The 23,130-nt window shown below is 38.1% G+C and overlaps 1 protein-coding gene across 1 annotated transcript; it reads left to right on the top strand.

Moving 5' to 3' along the window:
- Window positions 1-893: 893 nt before the first annotated feature.
- bod1l1 (biorientation of chromosomes in cell division 1-like 1) lies at window positions 894-23,124 on the top strand (the record flags this gene model as incomplete). The annotated part of the gene is made up of 8 exons (XM_048592736.1): window positions 894-1,083; window positions 3,161-3,709; window positions 6,395-6,559; window positions 10,094-10,245; window positions 11,820-11,964; window positions 13,392-13,542; window positions 19,226-19,316; window positions 19,889-23,124. Coding segments are annotated over exons 1-8 (4,670 nt in total), but the record flags the coding sequence as incomplete, so codon positions are not given.
- Between the last annotated feature and the right edge of the window lie 6 nt (window positions 23,125-23,130).

Consider the following 23,130-nt stretch of genomic DNA (forward strand, 5'->3'; position numbering starts at 1 on the left):
CAACTCATCCATGCTGACCAGATATCCTGATAAATCTAGTTCCATTTGGCTCATATCCCTCTCAACCCTTCCTATTCGTATACCCATCCAGCTGCCTTTTAAATGTTGGAATTGTATCAGCCTCCACCACTTCATCTGGCAGCTTATTCCATACATGCAACGCCCTCTGCGAGATAATGTTACCCCTTAGGTCCCTTGTAAATCTTTCCCCTCTCACCTTAAATCTATGCCCTCTAGTTTTGGATTCCCCCACCTCGGGGAAAAGACCTTGTCTATTTACCCTGTCCATGCCCCTTATTATTTCATAAACCGCTATAGGTAACCCCTCAGTCCCCGACGCTCTAGGGAAAATAACCCCAGCTATTCAGTCTCTCCCTGTAGCTCAAACCCTCCAACCCTGGCAACATGCTTTATAAGTGTTTTCTGAACCCTTTCAAATTTCACAACATCCTTCCTGTAGCAGTGAGACCAGAATTGCACATAGTATTCTAATAGTGACCTAACCAATGTCCTGTACAGCTGCAACATGACCTCCCAACTCCTATACTCAAAACACTGACCAATAAAGGCAAGTGTACCAAACGCTGCCTTCACTATCCCATCTACCTGCAGCTCCATTTTCAAGGAACTATGATCCTGCACTCCATGGTCTCTTTGTTAAGCAACACTCCCCAGGTTGATGCGAGAATATCTAAACATATGTAGCTTGCATTGCTAGTGGCCTTCATGTTTAATGAGGACATATGAATATTTTTATTCTGTTTTAATTAGGAAATGTGATTGAAAACGTGCGTACACTTTGATTTATTAAAACTAAAAGCATGAAAACAATGGGCGCTATGCATAATACATTGTATTAGATTATTCTGGGAAATCATCTTTTATAATTTTACAGATCAGGTATGCTGGAGGTTGGTGTTGACAGGATCATTTCTCAAGTTGTGGATCCAAAGATAAATCACATATTCCGGCCTCAGGTTGAGAAAGCCGTTCATGAGTTTTTAGCAACTTTGGATCGGAAAGAAGAGCCTACTGCTGTGAGTCTTGTGCCGAACTCTGAGAAGTCAGAGCCAACAACTCCAGGTACTACCTGAAGAACTAACCTGGTTGGTCCTTATTGTTTCATCCAAAAGGTGGTTTTCAAAGATCTCTATTTGATTCATGAGCAGTATATTATCATTTATCATTTTGATGAAATGTTACTGTCTTGAGAGTTGGGATTTATGCATTTAGTATAAGCTATTTCAAAAAATGAAAAATGATTTTAAAAAACTGCAAATTATAGAGAAAGAAATGAGCGGTGCATTGCATTTAAGGTGATCAGAGATGTCACCCATGCAGGTAAATGTAAACCATCTTTTGAGTAAAATGTTATCTTAGTGATTGAATTGTATCTCTAATAATGTTAATGCTTGTGTACAAAAATCCTGCCTGGTTTGCATTATTTTACAAAAATAACATGGTTCAATTGGATGAATCCGAAGAACCTTTCAGAATCTTGTGAATAAACATTCCTATAACCATAGTGTTATTATAGATGATGCTTCCATCTTTGATGGTCAATCTGGACTTCGGAATAAAAATAATGGTGATGCTATCATTGCTCGCTGGTGTTAATGAATAAATCAAACCGTTCTAGCAACTACACATGCATTGTTAGATGTAGAAATTATGGAATTGCTATCTAAGTTGTTCTGCTGTTCCTGGAGCTTTACAATATGTCCTTGAGAGGCTCAGCATTTAAATTTATGGAAGAGTGTGAATTTGGAGTACTTATGATATAGATATTCGCGGAGCATGCCAGAAAAGGTTAGGTTTTGTCTATTCAAGTAAATGAATTCTTAATGGTGTCATAAGTCTTACTATTACGAAGACACTTCACATGTAATATTGCTCGGAAGACTGTGGAAAAAGGATTTCATTCCAAGTTTTGTAACCTAAGTGGAGTGGTTTTCCTTGAGAGGTAATTGAAAGGAGACTGTGGACATTTGCCTTTTTTTTTCCCATACGGCTTCCTAGAAATCACATAACTGGTGATAACCTCTTGTTTTGTTCTTGACCCAGTTAGGGTTGGGTTTGAACAGTAACTAGCTTGAAAAGGTTCTTTTTTATTTGATTCATTTGGAAGCTGAGTTGGAAGTAATCTTGTTACTCATCTCTCCTGAGTAAACTGTGTCTGCCAGAATTCAGAGACATTTGTGCAAGTTTAGTGATTTGACCACATTTGCTTGAACATCAGAGCACCAGACTCTGGAAGGTCTTACAACTTATCCTTTTTTTCTTCAAGAATAAGCCATTAACTGTTTTTTTTTTCTGATGAAGGGTCTAGACCCGAAACATCAGCCTCTCTGCTCCTATGATGCTGCTTGGCCTGCTGTGTTCATCCAGCCCTGCCCCTTGTTGTCTCGGATTCTCCAGCATCTGCAGTTCCTACTATCTCTGATTCGACATTAACTGTAGTGTTGCTTTTTCAGAAACATTAACTTAGCATGCCTGGCAGCAGCTGTGAAGAGAAAGCAGAGTTTCTCCAGCAATTTCTGTTTTTGTTTCAGATCTTCAGCATCCGCAGTTCTTTGTTGTATTTTACCCTATAGTTCTTCCTTGCTAGAAAGTTTAATGTCCCTTCCATAGACTGCCTCGAGGCTAAACTTTACCATCAGCCACAGGCTACTTTATTTCTGTGCCGTCTAGTTTCATCAACTGCTCTAGCAGCAGAGTGAAAAGCGCAAGATGAGGCACACCTCTAGTCCTTCATCTTTTCCTGGTGACTCTGTTGCCTGGCCAGTACAGAAACGCATTGCAACCTTAAATAATCATACCATTTATGATAGCTGGGAGGAAAAATGGATAAGATGGTGCTGCGTGTTCTATCATCTCCTTCTGAGTGCCCTTTAACTGCTGCTCCCTCTGTTCAATAACATGCAGCTTTCATAACTTTTTCTTAGATTGTGATAACAAATAATTGTTGTTTGTAATAGGTGGTCTCCCTGTACTTAACTGAAGTTTCTGCAGCATACAAGTCTAAATGCTGTATTTCAATTACTGCTTTTTTTTCCAATTCACAATATTCTTAACAATTAAAATTATTTATGTGGTGCATTAAATATAATTTTATCATTTCCAATACCATTGGATTACACTTAGTGTTTTCAACTTGCAGGTCTTTCGTCTAGTGGTCCGAGTACAAGCAAAGCTGATGATGCTCTTTCTATTCTGGACACAATAACCTCACTTAATCAGGAAGCCAGTGCAGCCAGGTCTACAGTAGAAAATGCATCTAATAAAAATGGGGAAAAGAGCTCCAAGAAAAACCTTACTTCGGAATTTAAGACTCAACAAAGTTTTGATTTGGGAATGGAGAAAGATCACACTACTGAAGAAATAGAAAAGCTTGTATTAGAAACCAAAATAGACGATGGAAGGATTTGTTCTAAGTCAGAAGGCTCAATTAATGTTTTGATGCCTGAGAAGGACTTTGAGGAAAAGAAGGAAACATCTGAGATCATAGAGGAATGTGTTGAAGATATGAACGCAATAAAAGACAAAATTGATAAGGTGGATAAGAAGGATGTGGTTGTTTTAAGAAGGGATGAATATTTTGGACTTTCAAAAGAGGAAAGAAGAGGAAAGGGAAAAGAATGTGAATCTGTGAAATACATCACTGCAGCTCTGACTATTAAGCAGAAAGCCAAGGAAAACTTGAAGAAAGGTAATGTGAATTCTTTATTCTGGTTTGCACTAGCAGACATTTTTATAACTCAGTGTGCATTTTGATTAACGTGCATGCGACTATAGCAGGTAATCGGTAAAATACCAGTGAATACCTAATAACTAAACCATGCTTTAAAATACAAGGGGACAACAAAATGTAGAGCTTATTTTCTAGACTGAAAATTTAAAAAGGTTTGAGTCAATGTGTACAGAAAAACTGAATTTGTTCAAATTTCACAAATAATTTTGTACATATCCTTTGGTTTACTTAAGTATGCGTCTTTGCGTTTCAAGTGGATACATGCTCTGCCAATATATATCTCAAAATCTATCTTTCCCATGTACATAATATTGCTTTACAAGGCAGTGCAGTCAGAATTGTTAATTAATGATTAATTGTTGATATATCTGCACTGATTATTTCTAACAAATAATTTTTACAATAATAAAGTATTACCAAACAGGAGGGGTTCAATTATTCATATGTTTAACTATGCAACGTATTGTGAATAAAGTTTGAGGTGGAGACGCAAATTGTTGTGAGGCTATTTGACGTAGATATGCTTAGATGCTGCAAATAAATTAATAAAACTCCAGCAGTGGCACTAAGTGGACTTTGATGGCATCCGTCAAAGAATACTAAGGAGAGTTGTACGAGAAATGAGCTTTTACCTTATCTTTCAATCATTTTTTGATGCACGGTTCCCAAAGTGACACATCTGCTCAGGAGTTCATTCAGGATAGTTGACATGTGAAAGACAAGGTGTGAGAAATTTAATGCAGCTGTTTACGAATTAACACTCTATTGATGAAGGAAATGCAGTGGTTTTCATGTCTGTGATTTTCAAAGGACATTTGAAGTGTGAAGTAGGAAGTTTGCTAATTAATAATTAATCTGCACAGTAATAAAGGGAACATGATGGCCGCCTGGATAGAGAGTTGGTTAAAGAACAGAAACCAGACCAGTGATTAATGAATATTTTTAACACTGGAGAGATGTAAAGGTAATGAAACCTAGCCATTAGCATTTAACTCATTTTCCTTCTCTATGAGTGATCTAGACTTGGATCTAGGAGGCATAGAATTAATTTTTGCAAGTTGGAACTTGCTTAACTGTAAAGTAGCGCATAAATTGATTAAGAGGCAGGTAAACCCATCATGAAAATAAATTAATGCACCCTTTCTAAAATAAAAGACATTGAAGTCTGCAGGAGAGATTCACTAAAATTATCAATTATGTTTTATAAAGAGAAATTCAGAATCTACACTTACAACCAACATTTAAAACTAAATCTTTAATTTGGTCCATCTACTTATCATTGCATTTATTAATTTTTTTTAATATTTGCCACAGTGTCTCAGTGGTTAGCACTGCTACCTCACGGTGCCAAGGACCCGGGTTTGATCCCATCCTTGTACGACTGTCTGTGTGGAGTTTGCACATTCTCCCTGTGTCTGCGTGGGTTTCCTCTCGGTGCTCCAGTTTCCTCCCACAGTCCAAAGATGTGCAGGCTGAGTGGGTTGGCCATGCTAAATTACCATGGTGTTCAGGGATGTGTAGATTAGATGGGTTACATGGGGATAGGTCTGGGTGGGATGTCTGAGGGTTGGTGTGGACTTGTTGGACTGAAGGGCCTGCTTTCCACACTGTAGGAATTCTATGATTGTCTATGATTATGCTACTAACCCATAATTTGACTATAGTCTTATTGCCCCTTGAGTTTATTTTGTTTGTGTTGGTGGCAATTAAGAGTTCATCACCACCCACATTTTATAATATGACACTCATGTCTTTCTGATCTGAGAGGGTTCTTTTTATACTAGTCTCTTTCTGTCTACCCGCTATATTGATCTATGCTGAGACGTTCATTTCAGTTCCATGTATTGTTAGCTTTGCCACATGTATTTTATGTGATACCTTATTCCATGCTTTTGAATATTCAGACAAGCTACATTCATTGTTTTTTTTTTAACATCTACTACTGCAAATAATTATTAAATTGCTCAAACTTGACCTGCAATTTAGAAATCTATGCTATTTGTCCCTGAATAACTAATTGGCCTATAATTTTCTGGTTCCTTCTTGCTATGTTCATTTTGAGGAGTCAGAGCAGGCACTCTGCAACTCTTGAGCTCGATTTTCTATTCTGTAAACTTCTGGAAAATTCTAGTTGGTGCCTTCATTATTTCTTTTTTGGCATACTGGATGTAAATCCAAGTTCCTGTGATTTGTCTCCATGAACATTAACCTCCAATATTACCTGTACACCCACCTCTGGAAATTCTACAATCTTGTATCCATCAACTGTGTAAAAACCTGGTGTGTTTCACTTCTGCCATTGCCTCTTGCTCAAATTCACTTTATGTCTGTTGCCTTTTAACTGGCCTACCCCATATTGGAGATCCTCTGCATAGTTAGTTACTTTGTAAAATGAGTAGAGTACTAAATTTTAGCATTTCAGAACCATGACTGGTTGCAATACCAGTATAATACATTATCTGCTGTCCATTACTCCAGGAAGGTGGTTTACATTTACAGTTTTTTAAAATGTAATTGAGGGAAAGATGAAGCAGAAGACAAGATAAATACAAAGCTATCCAGCTAAGTTTTTTGGAAATTAGTTTCTAAGAGAAATTTCACATTGTTGGAATTTTAAAGTTAAACTACTTTGTCATTTTTCAGAATATTCTTTGGACGATTCTGATTTTGAAGGCCTCAGTGACATCACTGTTAGTTCAGTCCATACCAGTGATCTGTCGTCTTTTGATGTGGATGATGATGAAGAGGAGGAGGGTGAAGTTGCGGCTTCTGACAGCACTGAAGAAGACCAGGATCAAAGTTCAGAAGGTACTGCATCTATCATCAATACTTTGTATTGTTCATTGGATTTAATGTGAGCCAAGATGAACAAAAGATTAAGCTATGTAGTCGCAGCATAAGTGCAAAGGGATGATTTATTTCACCTTCAAGTTCATGAACACCAGCCTGCAAAAGTTAATATTTTAGCTGTAGATGATCCATCAAAACTGAAAATTAAATAATATTTATTTTAGTCACAGCTTGTTCTTGAGTACCTGTTTCGGGGACTGTGCAAAGCTGAATCAGCTTATTTTGAAAGAACATATGTGTAGTCTCAGTATTTTCTGATTTTATTGCTTGAGTATTACATCATGTAACTCCATAAATTTAAAGTAAGATTGTAAAACTGATTTAAAAATTACCTTACTTTGAAAACGTGTTGGATCTTATAAAGAACTACTTCGTATGTAATAGAATTTATGTCAAAGTAAGTCTTGCTTAGATTCACCACTTGGGTTAAAATAGCAGAAAGGTTTTGCTAATATCAAAAGGAGAGTCATTAAGGAAATTTTATATCATAAACATTTTGCATCTGGAAAAAATAGCATTGGTAAAGACGCACAGTAGTGTCATCAAATAACGACAGCACAGAAAGAGGCCATTTGATCTGCACTGGCTTTCTACAAAAGCAATTTATAATTCCACTCCCTGTCCTCTCTGAAATCTGCATTTTCTTTCTTTCAGATGTTTACCCTGTTCTCATTTTCGAAAGCCTCAATTCAATTTGTCTCCACCACCTTTTCAAGAACTGCATTCTATTTCTTAACCACACATTGTATTAAAAAAGGTCATTCATTCTATCGTCTTTGATTTTTCTGCCAATCATTTTAAATCTATATCTCTGTCTAGGCCCTTCATGATCTTCAACAAATCTGTCAAATCTCTACTTCTCTTAAAAATAACCACACTAAACTTCCCAGTTTTTCTACATAACTCAAGGTTCTCATCCCTGGAACCATGTTTTCTGCACCTTCGAAAAACCTTTGCATCCTTCACAAAGTGCCCAGAACTGAAAACAATGCACCAGTTAAAGCAAATCAATTTTTATTTTAGAAATATTATTCCAATATTCTTGGTATTGTACTGTGCTGACTCTACTTATAGATTCAGGATCCTATATGTTTGTGAGCTCAGGAACCTACTCTGCCATCTTTAGTGATCTCTGCACACATACCCACAGGTTTCTCTGTCCCTGCACCCCCTTTAGAATTGTACCTCCTAGTTTATATTGTTTCTCCTCATCTTTTGTATCCACATATGTCACTTTACAGTCATCTGCATTAAATTGCAACTCACATCAGTCTGGTCATTTCATCAACCCGTTTGTGCTTTTGAATTCTTTTGCTATTCTACAGTTAAGTACTCCTAACTTTTGTGTCATCTGCAAATTTTGAAGTTGCGCCTTGTACCCCCAGGTTTAAATCATTGATAAATTCTAATAGCAATGATCTTAGTACTGAACCCTGGGAATCTCTTGTATACCTTTCTTCAGTTGCTAAAGCAACCATTTATCAATGCTATTCCTTTTCGTTTCACAAACTTTGTTTCTGTTTTATTCCACATGCTTACCTTAACCCTATTCCTGAAAACCATATGATTTGGGACTTCATCGAACACTGTTTGCAAGTTCATTTACAGCATGTTAACTGCATTACCTCCTCTGTTTCCTCAGCACAAAAATATTTAATAACTCAGTCAAGTTATTTAAACATTAGGTTGTTTATGACTAAGTATTTCTCTGATTGCTTTGGATAAGTTACCTCAACTGTTTTCATAAGCAAATATATATTTTTCAAAAATCTGACTTTTTTTTTGGAATAAATAAAGCACTTAAAATAGTGTCTCTCAACATTTTTATTTCTTGTTACCAAAATTGTATAGGCTCTTGTTAGACCGATTCGGGATTTTGTGACTAGTTTTAGGCCCCGCATCTAATGAAAGATGTGCTGGCGTTGAAGGGGGTCCAGAGGAGGTTAACAAGAATGATCCTGCAAATGAAAGGCTTGTCATGTGAGGACCAGTGGAGGACTCCGGGTCTGTACTTGATAGAATTTAGAAGGATCTCCCAGAAACTTACCGAAAAATGAGAGGTCTAGATAAAGTGGACACAGACAAGATGTTTTTACTAGTTAGAGAGACTAGGACCAGAGGTATAACCTTACAGTAAATGGAAAACCCTTTCAAACAAAGATGCGAAGGAATTTCTTCAATTAGAAAATGATGAATCTGTGAGACTTGTTGTCACAAGGTTGTGGAAGCTAAGTCATTGAGTGCTTTTAAGATTGGTTCTTGATTAGTATAGAGATCAAAGATTACGGGGAGAAAGCAGAAGAATGAGGTTGAGAAGTATATCGGATATACTTGAATGGTGGAGCAGACTTGTGGGCTGAAAGGCTTAATTCTGCTACTATAGCTTATGGTCTTATGATATCTGAAAACCAAAAATATCCTTCATCCGAAAAACAGTTGGTCCTGAGGTTTTTGGATAAAGAATTTCAAACTGCATACTCCATCTGCCAACTTGCTGCCCACTCATTTGACCTTTCTGTATCTCTTTGCAGCATTTTTCTTCCTCCCAGCTTGCATTCCAACTTGCTTTGTATCCTCAGCAAACTTGGGTACATTCGACTTGGTCTTTGCCTCTAACGGACCAATATTTGCATTAATTATCCTTATTCTTTTTATATACTCATAAAAGCTCTTGCAATCAATTTTTATTTACCTTACTAGTTTAGATTCATTCTTTTTATCCCTTTTCAGCATTTTGGACATCCTTGGCCGACTTTGAAAACACTCTGATCCTCAGGCTTAGTAACCTTTGTAACAATATAAGCTTTGATTTTGAATTAATAATATCCTCAACTTGCCTTTCAAGCCAGAGATGGATCTTTTGTACTGATGGGCCAAAAGGCCTGCTTCCACACTGTAAGGATTCTATGATATGTACACTGTTACTCCTCTCCTCACAGTGATAAAATAATCTGTTGAGTTGATCATGAACTTGTACAATCAATTTTGCATGTGCAACTGCCAATAGAAATCAAAAGCATATCGACAGTACAGAGTAGTGTATAAAATTTCCATTTTCACATTAAATAGTAGCACATTCACACATGAAATTGAATCCCTTAAATGTCCTTAAAGATATTGTGGTATATTATGCATTTTAGACATACTGCATCAGTAATTGTATGTAAGCAAGAATGCCAAAATCCATTTAATTGATAACAATAAGTTTCAAGTTATTAGATGCATAAATAATTTGTTGTCACAAGTCATTAGTTAGGGAACACCTGAAATTAAGCACCCACCACGTGGTAATCCCTTCACTCAAAGAGACAGCACGTCTGATGAAAGTGCTAATGAGGGTCAATTCCGATATAAAACAGTGGCTTGCTGCTCTGTGTTCAACCATCTCATGAGTATGGTATATTGTGCTGAGGCTGATGGAGTCAGGAAGCTGAAGAGAAAATAAAGTAAATAATTTTGTGCAGGCTTTCATCAAATCTTATCTTTATTTAGAAAAAGATACTAAATTGGAAACAAATGAGGAACAAAAGGAGGGCAGAGCAAAACCTGTACGACATCCATACGTCCATAAACCGTTTCTGTATTCAAAGTATTATAGTGATTCGGATGATGAAGAAACGGTAGTTCAACGTCGACAGTCAATCGTAAGTTTGAGCTATTCCTTATTCCTGTTGCTAGTTTGAAAATTTATACTTTGAATTAGGGGGTGTGGAATGAATGAGACAATTAGATGAAGTGACTGAAGTTTATATTTTATTTTTGTGCTATTTGTATGTTAGGTAATTGATTTCATGAAATAACTGGCTTTGACAATGAGCTCAATTTGTTGCAGACCTGGAGTGGTTTGCTAATTTATTATTTTATCTCTTATTGATTTGGTTATTGCACTGTCATGTTTAATCATTCTCAGCCACTTTGTCTGCAAACAGGGATTCCAGTCTAACAGAAACATAAAAATATTGGGAAGTACTCAACAGGTTTGGTAGCATCTGTGGAGAGGGAAATAGTGTTGCAATTTCAGGTTGATGATTTTTTTCCAGAGCTAGGAATGTTAGAAATGTACCAAAGTTGTGGAGTACTAGGATAGTACGAAAGGGAAAGCCTATGATAGGATGGAAGTCTAGGGAAGTTAGCTGATGATAAGTGATGTGAGGCAAAAACATGCTAATGGATCACAACACCAGGCGACAAGTAAGGAAATAAATGATGTGTCTCGTGGACGTATAAAAGCAAATCTCAAAATCATCACCAACAGCTACCATAAGATTAAAAAAGGGCAGAGATCGTGTTCTACAATTGTTGAAATTGATGTCTGGTCCAGAACGATGTAAAGTGCCTCATGGAAAGATGAGATGCTGTTTCTTAAGATCAAGGACAAGAATTCAGAATAAGAAGATGAATCACAACGACAGTAGCCAGAAGCCCTCGGTTATGCCTGTGGACTGAACAGACTTTCCCTTTTGTTCTCCTCCCCCACTGTACCCATGTCCCCGTCTTTGTACTCGCTTAAAACATGTTATATCTCCAGGTTTTCCCAGGCAAAAGATATTAGACCTGCAAAGTTAACTCTGCCTCTTCCCATGAATGTTGCCTGAGAGATTTCCAGCACTTTGTTTTTATCTGATTTCCGGCTTCTGAGCTGCTTTCTTTGGCATTCCATCTGTTCCTCTGTGAGATAACCGTTGTGAAATTCACTCATCGTCTGTGACTTATTTCTCATTGCATTACTGAGAAATATTTGGAAAGTAATGCTGGGATATTAATCTAGGATTGTGCAAACTGAAGTATAGGAACCATGAATGCTACAGATGCTTTTTTCATACCAATCTCATGACATCTGGAACCAGTTAAATTGTGCTAGACATATTTAATTTAAAACTAATTTATGCTTGAGCTTCAAATGCTCAACAACAAAGCATTACTGGTTTCCCTTTCAACAAGTTTGGAATACAAGTCTATATCCATTGATAAGAAAGCATTTTGTACACTTACTGTGCATGGCATGAATCGTAAATAACAATTACAACAAACCAAATACCAAGTACCAAAATATCCAAACAAATGATAAAATCAGATGGCAGCCATGTAACAAGCACTGCTATGAACAGAATTTATGAGGGAATGATAGAGCTCACCTGGGAATTTTCAACCATCACTGAGAGCTATGTATTTTGCATACTAGATATAATTGAAATGCTGTTACCATCTATTTACGCAGGCAAAGGAAAAAGCAGAGCGGTTACTCAGGCGGCAGTGGAACAGGGAAAGGGGAGATGATAAGCATAAACAGGTGGAAACTGATAAAGACAGACCACCAAAAGAAAGGTGCAGTGATGAAGAATATCACCAAACACTGCAAAAAGGTAGTCAACTCTTTAATTCAAAGTTGCAAATGGTGTACTTGCTATGCATTTACTCTCAAACATTAAATGGTTATTGCATATTTCCCAAACAATTAAATCTGGTTTAATGTGTTTTTATTAACAAAATCTTTCATAGAGTCATAGAGTTGTACAGCATGGAAATAGACCCTTCAGTCCAACTCGTCCATGCAGACCAGATATCCTAAATGAATCTAGTTCCTTTTGCCAACATTTGGCCCATATCCCCCTCAGCCCTTCCAATTCATATACCCCATCCAGATGCCTTTTAAATTTTGTAATTGTACAAGCCTCTACCACTTAGTCTGGCAGCTCATCCCATACACGCACCACCCTTTGCGTGAAAAAATTGCCCCCCAAGTCCCTTTTTAAATCTTTCCCCTTCACATTAAACCTATACCCTCTAGTTTTGGACTCCCCCACTGTCGGGGAAGAGACCTTGGCTTTTCACCTTATTCATGCCCCTCATGATTTTATAAATTTCTATAAGGTCACCCCTCAGTCTCTGACGCTCCAGGGAAAATAGACCCAGACTATTCAGCCTCTCCCTATCGCTCAAACCCTGCAGCCCTGGCGACATCCTTGTAAATCTTTTCTGAATCCTTTCAAGTTTCACAACATCTTTCCTGTAGCAAGGAGACCAGAATTGCATGCAGTATTCCAGAAGTGGCCTAATCAATGTCTTGTACAGCCACAATATGGCCTCCCAACTCCAACACCCCATGCACTGACCAATAAAAGGCAAGCATGCTAAGTGTCTTCCTCACTATCCTATCTACCTGACACTCCACTTTCAAGGAACTATGAACTTGCACTCAGTTAAAATGTATGTTGTCAAACTGTTTAGGAATTTTTCCCTCAAAAGTGTACTCATATTCCTGTTTTCTTATCAGAGAATTCCCTGCACACAGCAACCTCTGAAATCAATAACCCCATCAAACTGGCTAAAGGCTCTGGAATAAATTGAATGCTTCAACCAGTGTTGAAAACATTGTCTTTTCTCGTTAGTTAGAACTGTATGGAAATTAATTTAAAGTCATGTTTATCAAGATTTACAAGTTGTCTTTTTGTTATATCATGACTTGATGAAAAATATTCCTGTTAGTGGTGCTTGTAAACTTGTAAATGTTTCTTCCTGTTTCGTCAATTTCTTGTCAGAGCAAACAGACTATATCCAGAACTTTTCTAAAATGGAATTAAGCAATGTGCTTCCATGTTCTTAGCTGAAAACCAAATACACGAGACTAAATATGCTAAGAACTGCTATTTGGTCCTTTGACATTGTGATCCTTCAATGTTAGCTTTGTCCTTGCGTATTTATTAAATTTTGAGAGGCTTATCTCTTCAAAGTGCCTGAAGATTACATTTTAATTATTTCTATACACGCTCTTCCTTAATATTTATTTCAGGTATTGATAGTAATTCGGACGTTGTGATTAATTCGAGGAAAATGCAACAATCAGCTGCCTTAAATTCTAAAGTAAATAAAGCAACTTTAAAAGAACAAAAAGTCTTGGAGAAAAAAGTGGCCTTAAGAAGAAAAAGAAAAGGAGATTTAAGGTATAATAATTCTTCAGGCATTGTCTGAGAAAGAAAATTTCCTTGGATAACTGATAAAATGACTCCTAGTGTACATGAGGAATATTAGCCTGCAGGATCTCAGAATCATTCCATTGCAGAAAGAGGCCATTTGGACAATCAAGTAACTAGCCACTTGGATACAAAATTGGCTGAAAGGTAGGAGACAGAGGGTGGTGGTGGAGGATTGTTTTTTGGACTGTAGGCCTGTGACCAGCGGTGTGCCGCAAGGTTCGGTGCTGGTCCACTGCTTTTTGTCATTTATGTAAATGATTTGGATGTGAACATAGTAGGTGTGGTTAGTAACTTTGCAGATGACCCCAAAATTGGTGGTGTAGCGCACAGCGAAGAATGTTATCTCGGAGTACAACGAGACCTTGATCAGATGGGCCAAGGCGTGGCAGGTGAAGTTTAATCTAGATAAATGTGAGATGCTACATTTTGGTAGGGCAAATCAGGGCAGGACTTGTACACTTAATGGTAAGGTTCTTGGGAGTGTTGCTGAACAAAGAGACCTTGGATTGCTGGTTCATAGTCCCTTGAAAGTGGAGCTGCAGGTAGATGGGATAGTGAAGAAGGCGTTTGGTACGCTTGCCTTTATTGGTCAGTGCGTTGAGTATAGGAGTTGGGAGGTCTTGTTGTGGCTGTACAGGATATTGGTTAGGCCATTGTTGGAATACCACATTCAATTCTGGTCTCCCTGCTATAGGAAGAATGTTGTGAAACTTGAAAGGGTTCAGAAAAGAGTTACAAGAATGTTGCCAGGTTTTGTGGTTTCAGCTATGCGGAGATGCTGAATAGTCTGGAGCTATTTTCCCGGAGTGTCGGTGTTTATAAAATCATGAGGGGCATGGATAGGGCTAATAGTCAAGGTTTTTTCTCCCCCCAGAGTGGGGGAGTCCAAAACCAGAGGGCATACATTTAAGGTTAGAGGGGAAAAATTTTAAAAACGCCTGCAGGGCAACTTTTTCAAGCACAGGGTGGTGTGTGTATGGAATAAGCTGCCAGAATAAGTGGTGGAGGTTGGTACAATTACAATATTTTAAAAGGCTTCTGGATGGGTATATGAATAGGAAGGGGTTCGAGGCCTATGGCCCAAATACTGGCAAATGGAACTAGATTAATTTAGGACATCTAGTTGGCATGAGCGAGTTGGACCAAAGAGTCTGTTTCCATGCTGTACATCTCTAGTACTATGTCAGTCTCAGCTGAAACGGCTATGCGCCATTCTCTGCCTTTCCTTCATAACCCTAAATATTGTCTTTATTTAAATAATCATCTAATGGCCTTACTAGATGCTTCTGTTGAACCTGCCTCCACCATACGTCCAGGTGATGTGTTTTAGATGGTAATTGCTCAGTTTTCTTGAATCATTTATAAGATATGGGCATCACTGGCTAGCCAGCATTTATTGCCTGTCCCTAATTGCCCTTGAGAAGGTCGTGGTGAGCTCCCTTCTTGAACCGCTGTAGGTTGACACGCAGTGCCGTTAGGGAGGGACTTCCAGGATTGTGATCTAGTGTTAGTACAGGAACAGCGATATACTTCCAAGTCAGGACGGTGAGTGGCTTGGAGGGGAAGTTGAAGCTGGTGGTGTTCCCATGTATCTGCTGCCCTTGTCCTTTTAGGTGAAAGTGGGTCATGGGTTTGGAAGGTGTTGCTTGAGGCTATTTGGCCCATGGAGTCCACACCTACGCTCCGAAGAGCATCTCACCCAGACCCACCCCCTACCTTATCGTATCCTTGCATTTCCCACCCTAGACACTATGGGCAGTTTAGCATAGCCAATCCACCTAACCTGCAGATCTTTGGAACTGTTGGAGGAAACCGGAACACCCAAAGGAAACCCACGCAGACATGGGAAGAATGTGCAAACGCCACACAGACAGTCACCCGAGGCTAGAATTGAACCCAGGTCCCTGGTGTTGTGAGGCAGCAGTGCTAATCACTGTGCTGCTCTTTGATGAATGTCTGCAGTGCATCTTGTAGATAGTACTCACTGCTGCTTTTGAGCATCAGTGGTAGAGAATGTTTGTAGATGTGGTCCCAATCAAGTGGCTGCATTGTGTGGATGGCGTCAAGCTTCTTATGTTGTTGGAGATGCACCCATTCAGGCAACTGGGGAGTATTCCATCACCCTGCTGACTTGTGATTTGTAGGTAGTGGGCAGGCTTTGGGGAGTGAGGAGGTGAGTTACTCACTGCAGTATTCCCAGCCTCTGACCTGCTCTTCTAGCCACTGAGTTTATGTGGCAAGTGGAGTTGAGTTTCTGATAAATAATAACTCCCAGGATGGTTGATGTTTGGGGAATCAGTGATGGTAACACCATTGAATGTCAAGGAGCTGTGGTTAGATTGTCTCTTATTGGTGATGGTCATGGCCTGACATTTGTGTGGCATAAGTATGAACAAGTCTTTTTTTCTCACATCACATTTGCTTCTTTTGCAAATTATTTTATATCTTTTCCCTGTTATTTTTGATTCTTCTGTGGAAATCCCTTTATGATTCCGAAAACTTCTATAAAATCCCCTCTTCGCCTTCTCATCTCCAAGGAGAACAGTCCCAATTTATGCAGTCTGTCTTCATACCTGATATTTGTCATCCCTGGAACTATCCTTGTAAGCCACCTCTTCACATTTTCTGATGTGTTCATATCCTTCCTAAAGTGTAGCACTGTACACAATACTTTAGTCGAGCCTAACTAGTGTCTTATGAAAGTTCGGCATGACCTCCTGCCCCTATTATTATTATTATTATGCCCCTATTAATAATGTTTAGATTACTGTATATTTTATTAACTGCTCACTGTACCTGTGCTGCCACCTTTAGTGACTCATGCCTAAACCTCTCTGTTCCTGCACAACCTTGAGGGTTGGATTGCATTTTGAAACTGATTCTCCATGTTCTTCTTGCCACATTGTCACCTCACAATTCTCTGCATTGATCTTAATCTCCGACCTATCTGCTCACTCCAATTTGTCAATGTCCTTTTGTGATTTTCCACTATCCTCCATTCAGTTCAAAGTGCTTTCAAATTTAGTGTCATCTACAAACTTGAAAATTATCTCCTGCACACAAGATCTCGATCATTAATATATATCAGGAAAAGCAAAGGTCCTAAAATTAACCTAGGGAACTCCACTACAAATCTCCCTCCAGCCTGAAAGGTATCCATTAATCATTGCTCATTAATCATTTAATTTCCCTCCATCAATTTTGTATATTTGTTACTATGCTGTTTTTTCCATGAGCTAAACTTTTCTCATGAGTCTGATGTGTGGCACTGTATCAAATTCCATGTACACATCACCAGATTTTAGATTCTTGATTACCAGGGGTTTAGAACATTATACGCAGGAATGCAGAACTGAGGTTAAACTTAGATCAGCCATACTTTTATTGAATAGTGGAGCAAGCTTCAATGGTGGAATGGCATATTCTTGTTCCTCGTTTGTACATTCATCAGTATTAGCCTCATCAACTCTGTCCGTAACCTCTTCAAAACAGCTTACCAAATCTGTGCTAGCTCTTTCTGATTAACCCGCATTCTTCCACATGATTACTAATTTTAACCAAATAATTAGTTCGAATACGTTGGCCTTGGAGGAAGTACAGCATAGGCCTACAAGAATATTACCTGGACTTCAGGGGTTAAGTTATAAGGAGTAATTTTACAAGTTAGGCTTGATTTCTGTAGAATTCAGAAGGTTTAGGGGTAATCTAATCAAAGTCTTCAAAGTAATAACAGGAAAAGACAAGGTAGGTAACTAGTGGTAGATATTCCCACTGGTTAGGGGTTCTAGAACTAGGGGGCATAGCCTGAGATTTAGGGTCAGACCTTTCAGGAGAGGTGTTTGGAAGCAGTTCTACACATAAAAGGTGGGTAGAGGTTTGGAAGTCTATTTCATAAAAGGCAGTGGATGCTTTGAAGTCTTAAGTTTGATAAATTTTTGTTAAGCAAAGGTGATAAGGGATATGGGCCAAAGGCAGATGTTTGAAATTAGGTCACAGAACATCCAAGATCTTGTTGAATGGTGGAACATGCTCTAGGGGCTGAATGGGCTATGCATGTTCCTATGTTCCTACTTATTTCAAGATATTTCCCATCACTGAAGTTGTATTCACTCATCTGTAATTGTTGGGCTTATCTTTGTCTTTTTTGAACAAGGACATTGCAATTCTCTATCCTGTGGCATCACCGTCTAGTACAAGAAAGATTGAAAGATTCTGCAATTTCCACACACTCTTAGATGTAAAGTATTCATTTAACTCCTCAACTATGCTCCATTCCTTTGTTTACAAATCCCCTTTTTAATCGCAAGTCAGCCCTACTCCTTTCACCACCCTTTTGTTTTACTGTTTATGTGCCTGTGGAAAACTTTTTACATTAGCTGCTCGTGTTTTTTCATAATCCTTATTTGTTTTTACATCTCCCTTCTGTACTCAGTGTGGTTGCCAATTATATTTTCTACTTGACAGCTATCATAAGCATGCTTTATCTTAATCTGTATTTCCTTTCTCATCCGGTGAGTTTGTTTGCCCTGTCTTTCTGTTTTGAAGGAATAAGCTTCAACAATGTCCAAACCATCTCATTAAAGGTGGCCCATTGTTCAACTACTGTTTTTCCCATCAACCTTCAATGCATTCAGCCCATTCTTGCCCATTTGGTCTGTTCTTGCCCCATTGAAGTCCAGTAAAGCATTCTTACTCCGGATTGCCCTTTTTCTTCTTCTACTGTCGCCCTAAAGCTTATGACAATGATCACTATCCCCAAAATGCAGATCCACTGACACTTGCTGGGCATGGCTGACTTTATTTCCAAGAACCAGATCTTGCAATGCCTCGTTTCTTGTTGTACCAGGCATGAGCTGCTGTGGGAAACTCTCCTGAACACAATCTAGAAATACTTACCCTTGCATAAATTTGACAAGGTATTTCAATAATTAGTTCTAATGTCACTGCTCCATTTAATTTAACTGCCTTTGGACAGCTTGAAACTGATCAGAAGTTACATCTTAACTAAGTAAATTAGACTGCCGGAATATATGAAATATAAAAAGCACAACAAAGGTAGATGTCACACTTTTCAACAGTTAAAAGTGATATAATTTTAAAATTGTAAAAAGGAATAAAGACTGAGTACTTAAAAATAAACTGGTGGCAAAAGAGGTAAACTTAGAAATTTCATTTTTAGCACAATCATTTTAACATATAATTTGGTACTGTACTGTTGCTATTTACATCTGCACGCAATTGTAATTTGAACATAGACTTGAGTGCTCTGAAATGGCTTTTTAAAAAAATCTTAAAAATTCCTGAAGCTAATGCAATTCCTGATGCAAACTCGAAATACAAATTTGTTGGACCTCTTCACAGATGCTGACTGAACTACTGAGTGTTTTCAGTATTTTGTGTGATTTAGTTTAGATGTCTAGCATCTGCTTTTTTATTTGATTTAGTAACCATCTTCCAGTTTATGTCATCTTAATGCTGATGAGGCGATTTTTAAGTTCCTTGTTGTTAATAATTTATATTTTTAAAAAGAAACTGCAATCCCTCTAACTCAGGCCCCCCTTTGTCAAATAGCATCATTGACTGAAAAAAATGATTTGCAAACATTTGATTTCTTTTAGTCGTAATGTCTTAACATTACCTTTTCCTGCAGAACCCTATCAGAGGAACATGTCTTGCATGAAGATCGAAAAAGAAAGCGTGCACAGCCAGAAGACTTTAAAGAAAGACAGACTAAAATGGAGGTAGTATATGAAAGCAAGTTATCATTTAGCATATTTGAAATAATTGGCTTTACTCTGGTGTGTGATGGTTAGCAATTAAAATATTGCAGCTTAAATATGTAAACACATTACTCGTATCAAGAATGTATGTACTACAGGTCCTGAAATTAAGTAGGAAAAGTGGTTTTATTCTTCAATGTAGAAATTGATATTTGATTAATTTTAAAGGATATTGTATACTTAGTACTGAAGATGGAGTGCATTACATGCTATGATTTGATAACACATTTGAATTTTGATTTTGGATGCTTTTGAAAGATTACTCCTACTGTCCTGTTTGTATCTAATTTGCATAGAGTAATTCAACCAGCCTATTTGGACATTGTGATGCAAAAATATTTTTCTGCACTATTATTGTTTGATCATTTAAAATAAGTAGTTTTTATTTCAGTGTTAATCTTTATTATACTGTAAAAGATGAACAGATATTTCTGTTCAGCTTAGTGTTTGTAAAAATTGGACTGATCACTTTAGGGCAATAGTTTGTTTCTTATAATTTAATCGTAAAATTCTGCTTTAAGTTTCTTTTTCAGAGCAAAGAGAAGGTGGTTACTTCCTCTATTTTAAAAGATTCCAGGAGTGCATCATCCTCAGATGTGCCATCGAAGCCTATGAGAAGACTTTCAGAGTGCATTCAATCAAATGAGAGTAGGAATGAAGTGAAAATAGATCGTGAGCCTTGTCGAAAGCAGCTAAGAAGCAATTCCTCGTCTCAAGATTCTGATATGGAAGCATTAAAAGTGTCAACAAATAATAAACTTAATAACTTTGAATCAGAAGGAAATATGAATGAAAAAGAGTTATCTAAGCAGAAAGATGAAGGAAAGCACATAAAAGAAAGTGATGAGCAAGTGGTGGTGTCTAAGAGTGGTTCTGCAGACAATATTCATGTAGATGTTGATCAGAAGCTGAGGAACCCTTCAGAGGAGAAAGCCATTCCAAATTGTCTTTATATTATCGTGTCAAAGAGTGACAACAAAACTCCAGTTTCCTCTAATTCTTCAGATTCACCTGTAATTGAACAGAGTCAAGATGTTAAGCCAAAAGACCACTCAAAAGTGAAGGAAGAGAAAGGTGATGAAAAAGGGAAAGAAAAAAGACGTGATTCTGAAAGCTTTTTGTCAAAATCCAGGGACAATATACAAGAAGACACAAAAGGCCATGAGAAGAACAAAGAAAAGAGGAATGAAGCTGAAATTATTCGACCAAAATTCAAAGAAAACTCTCAAGAAGACATTAATGCCAGTGAAAAGGTGAAAGAGAAACAGAATAATTCTGAAAACCCTTATACCAAATTCCAGGGAAACATGCATGAATATGCTAAAAGCCATGAAAAAAGCAAAGAAAAGAAAAATGAAGTTGAGCAGAGTCGAGCAAAATTTAAAGAAATTGTGCAAGATGATAAAGGCAAGGAAAAGAGAAATGATTCTGAACGCTCTCGGTCTCGATCTAAGGAAAGTGTGCAGGAAGATGTGAAACGCAAAGAGCGGAGAAGTGATTCTAGAAGCTCTTGGTCAAAATCCAGAGAGAGAGTGCAGGAAGATTCAAGAAGTCATGAGAAAGTGAAAGAGATTCAAGCTATATCTGATAGCTCTCAGTCAAAATTAAAGGAAAATTTTCAGGAAGATGTGAGGAGTAAAGAGAAAAGAAAGAATTCTGAAGATGCACGATTGAGGTCCAAGGAGGATTTGCATGGTGATAGGCGCAACGAGAAAAGACTAGAAAGGAGACACAATTCTGAAAGCTCTCAATCAAAATTGAAGGAAATAGTTGAAAGTTCTCGTTCAAAATCGAAGGACACTGTTGAAAGCACAAAGTCAAGACCCAAGGACTGCAGTGAAAGCTGTCAGTCAAAATCCAAAGACAGTACTGAAACTTCACGATCTAAATCCAAGGATAGCATTGAAAGCTCACGTTCAAAGTCAAAGGATGCTGTTGAAAGCTTAAAGTCAAAATCTAAGGACAGCATTGAAAGCTTACATTCTAAATCCAAGGATAACGTTGAAAGCTCGAGGTCAAAACCCAGGGACAGCATTGAAAGCTCACGGTCCAAACCCAGGGATGGCTTTGAAAGCCCACGGTCTAAGTCCAGGGACAGCATTGAAAGCTCATGGTCAAAATCAAAGGACAGTACTGAAAGTTCAGCATCTAAATCCAAGGACATTACTGAAAGCTCACGATCTAAACCGAAGGACAATGCAGAAGGTCTGCGATCAAAATCCAAGGACTGCATTGAAAGCTTTGGGTTGAAATCCAAGGACAATGTTGAAAACCTGCGGTCAAAATCCAAGGGTGGCATAGAATACTCACGATCAAAATCCATGGACAGTGCTGAAAGCTCACGGTCAAAACCCAAGGACAGTGCAGAAAGTTCAAGGTCAAAACCCAAAGACAGTGGTGAAATCTCGAGGTCAAAGCCCAAGGACATCACTGAAAGCTCACGTTCAAAGCCCAAGGACAGCGGTGAGAGTTCACGGTCAAAACCCAGGGACAGCTTTGAAAGCTTGCAGTCAAAATCCAAGGATAGCTGTGGGAGCTCACGGTCAAAGTCCAAGGATAATGTTGAGAGCTCGCGGTCAAAAACCAAGGACAGCAGTGAGAGTTCACGGTCAAAACTAAAGAATAGCTGTGAAAACTCGCATTCAAAATCCAAGGACAGTGTTGAAAACTTGCGGTCAAAGCCCAAAGACAGCAGTGAAATCCCACGGTCGAAATCAAAAGACAGCACTGAAAGTTCACAGTCGAAATCAAAAGACAGCACTGAAAGCTCACAGTCAAAATCAAAAGACAGCATTGAAAGCTCACAGTCAGAGTCCAAGGACCGTGTTGAAAGCTTGCGGCCAAAGTCCAAGGACAGTCGTGAAATCTCACGGTTAAAATCAAAAGGCAGCTCTGAAATTTCACGGTCAGAATCAAAAGACAGCTCTGAAATCTTGCAGTCAAAATCAAAAGGCAACACTGAAATCTCGCAGTCAAAATCAAAAGACAGCGCTGAAAGCTGGCAGTCAAAATCAAAAGACAGCGCTGAAAGCTCACAGTCAAAATCAAAAGGCAGCGCTGAAAGCTGGCAGTCAAAATCCAAGGAAGTTGTTGAAAGCTCTCGATCAAAATCCAAGGACAGCGGTGAAATTTCACGGTCAAAATTCAAGGAATATATTGAATGTACTCAGAAGGGAACAGAAGAGAGACATGCCACTGAAAAGATTCAGTTTAAAACCAGAGATTCAGAGACATCACAATTAAAACCTAAGGAAAAATTAGAGGCAAATGTTCAGTTTGTAAAAGCAGATAAGAGCCATGATTCTGAATCAGAATCCAGAGAGAAAGTATGGGATGGTGTCCAAGACAATGAAAAGGGAATGGAAAAGAAACCTGATTATGTAAACACTTGGTCAAAAGCTACGGATCATTCAGAAAGCTTTCAATCAAAATTCAAGGAGAGTTTGCAAGATGACATTCAAAGCAATAAGAAAGAAACTGAAAAAAGGCATGATTTGAAAAGCATTTATTTTGAAAAGTCCCGATCAAGGTCCAAGGAAGACTTGCAGGAAGATGACGTTAACAAGAAAATGGAGAAAATACATGATTTTGAAAATATTCAGTCAAAATCGTGGGAATCTTTTGAACATTCATGGGTAAAATCTAAAGAGCAGTCTGAAAGCTTTCAATCAGAATGCGAAGAAAATTTGCTGCAGGTTATTCAAAACAGTGAGAAAGAAACAGATAAATGTCTTTCTGAGAACATCCAACATTTAAAATCTGTGGAACAGTCTGG

Source organism: Rhincodon typus, unplaced genomic scaffold, assembly GCF_021869965.1.
Source record: "Rhincodon typus isolate 14 unplaced genomic scaffold, sRhiTyp1.1 hic_rhity00001733, whole genome shotgun sequence".
In the NCBI taxonomy this organism is placed as follows: domain Eukaryota; kingdom Metazoa; phylum Chordata; class Chondrichthyes; order Orectolobiformes; family Rhincodontidae; genus Rhincodon; species Rhincodon typus.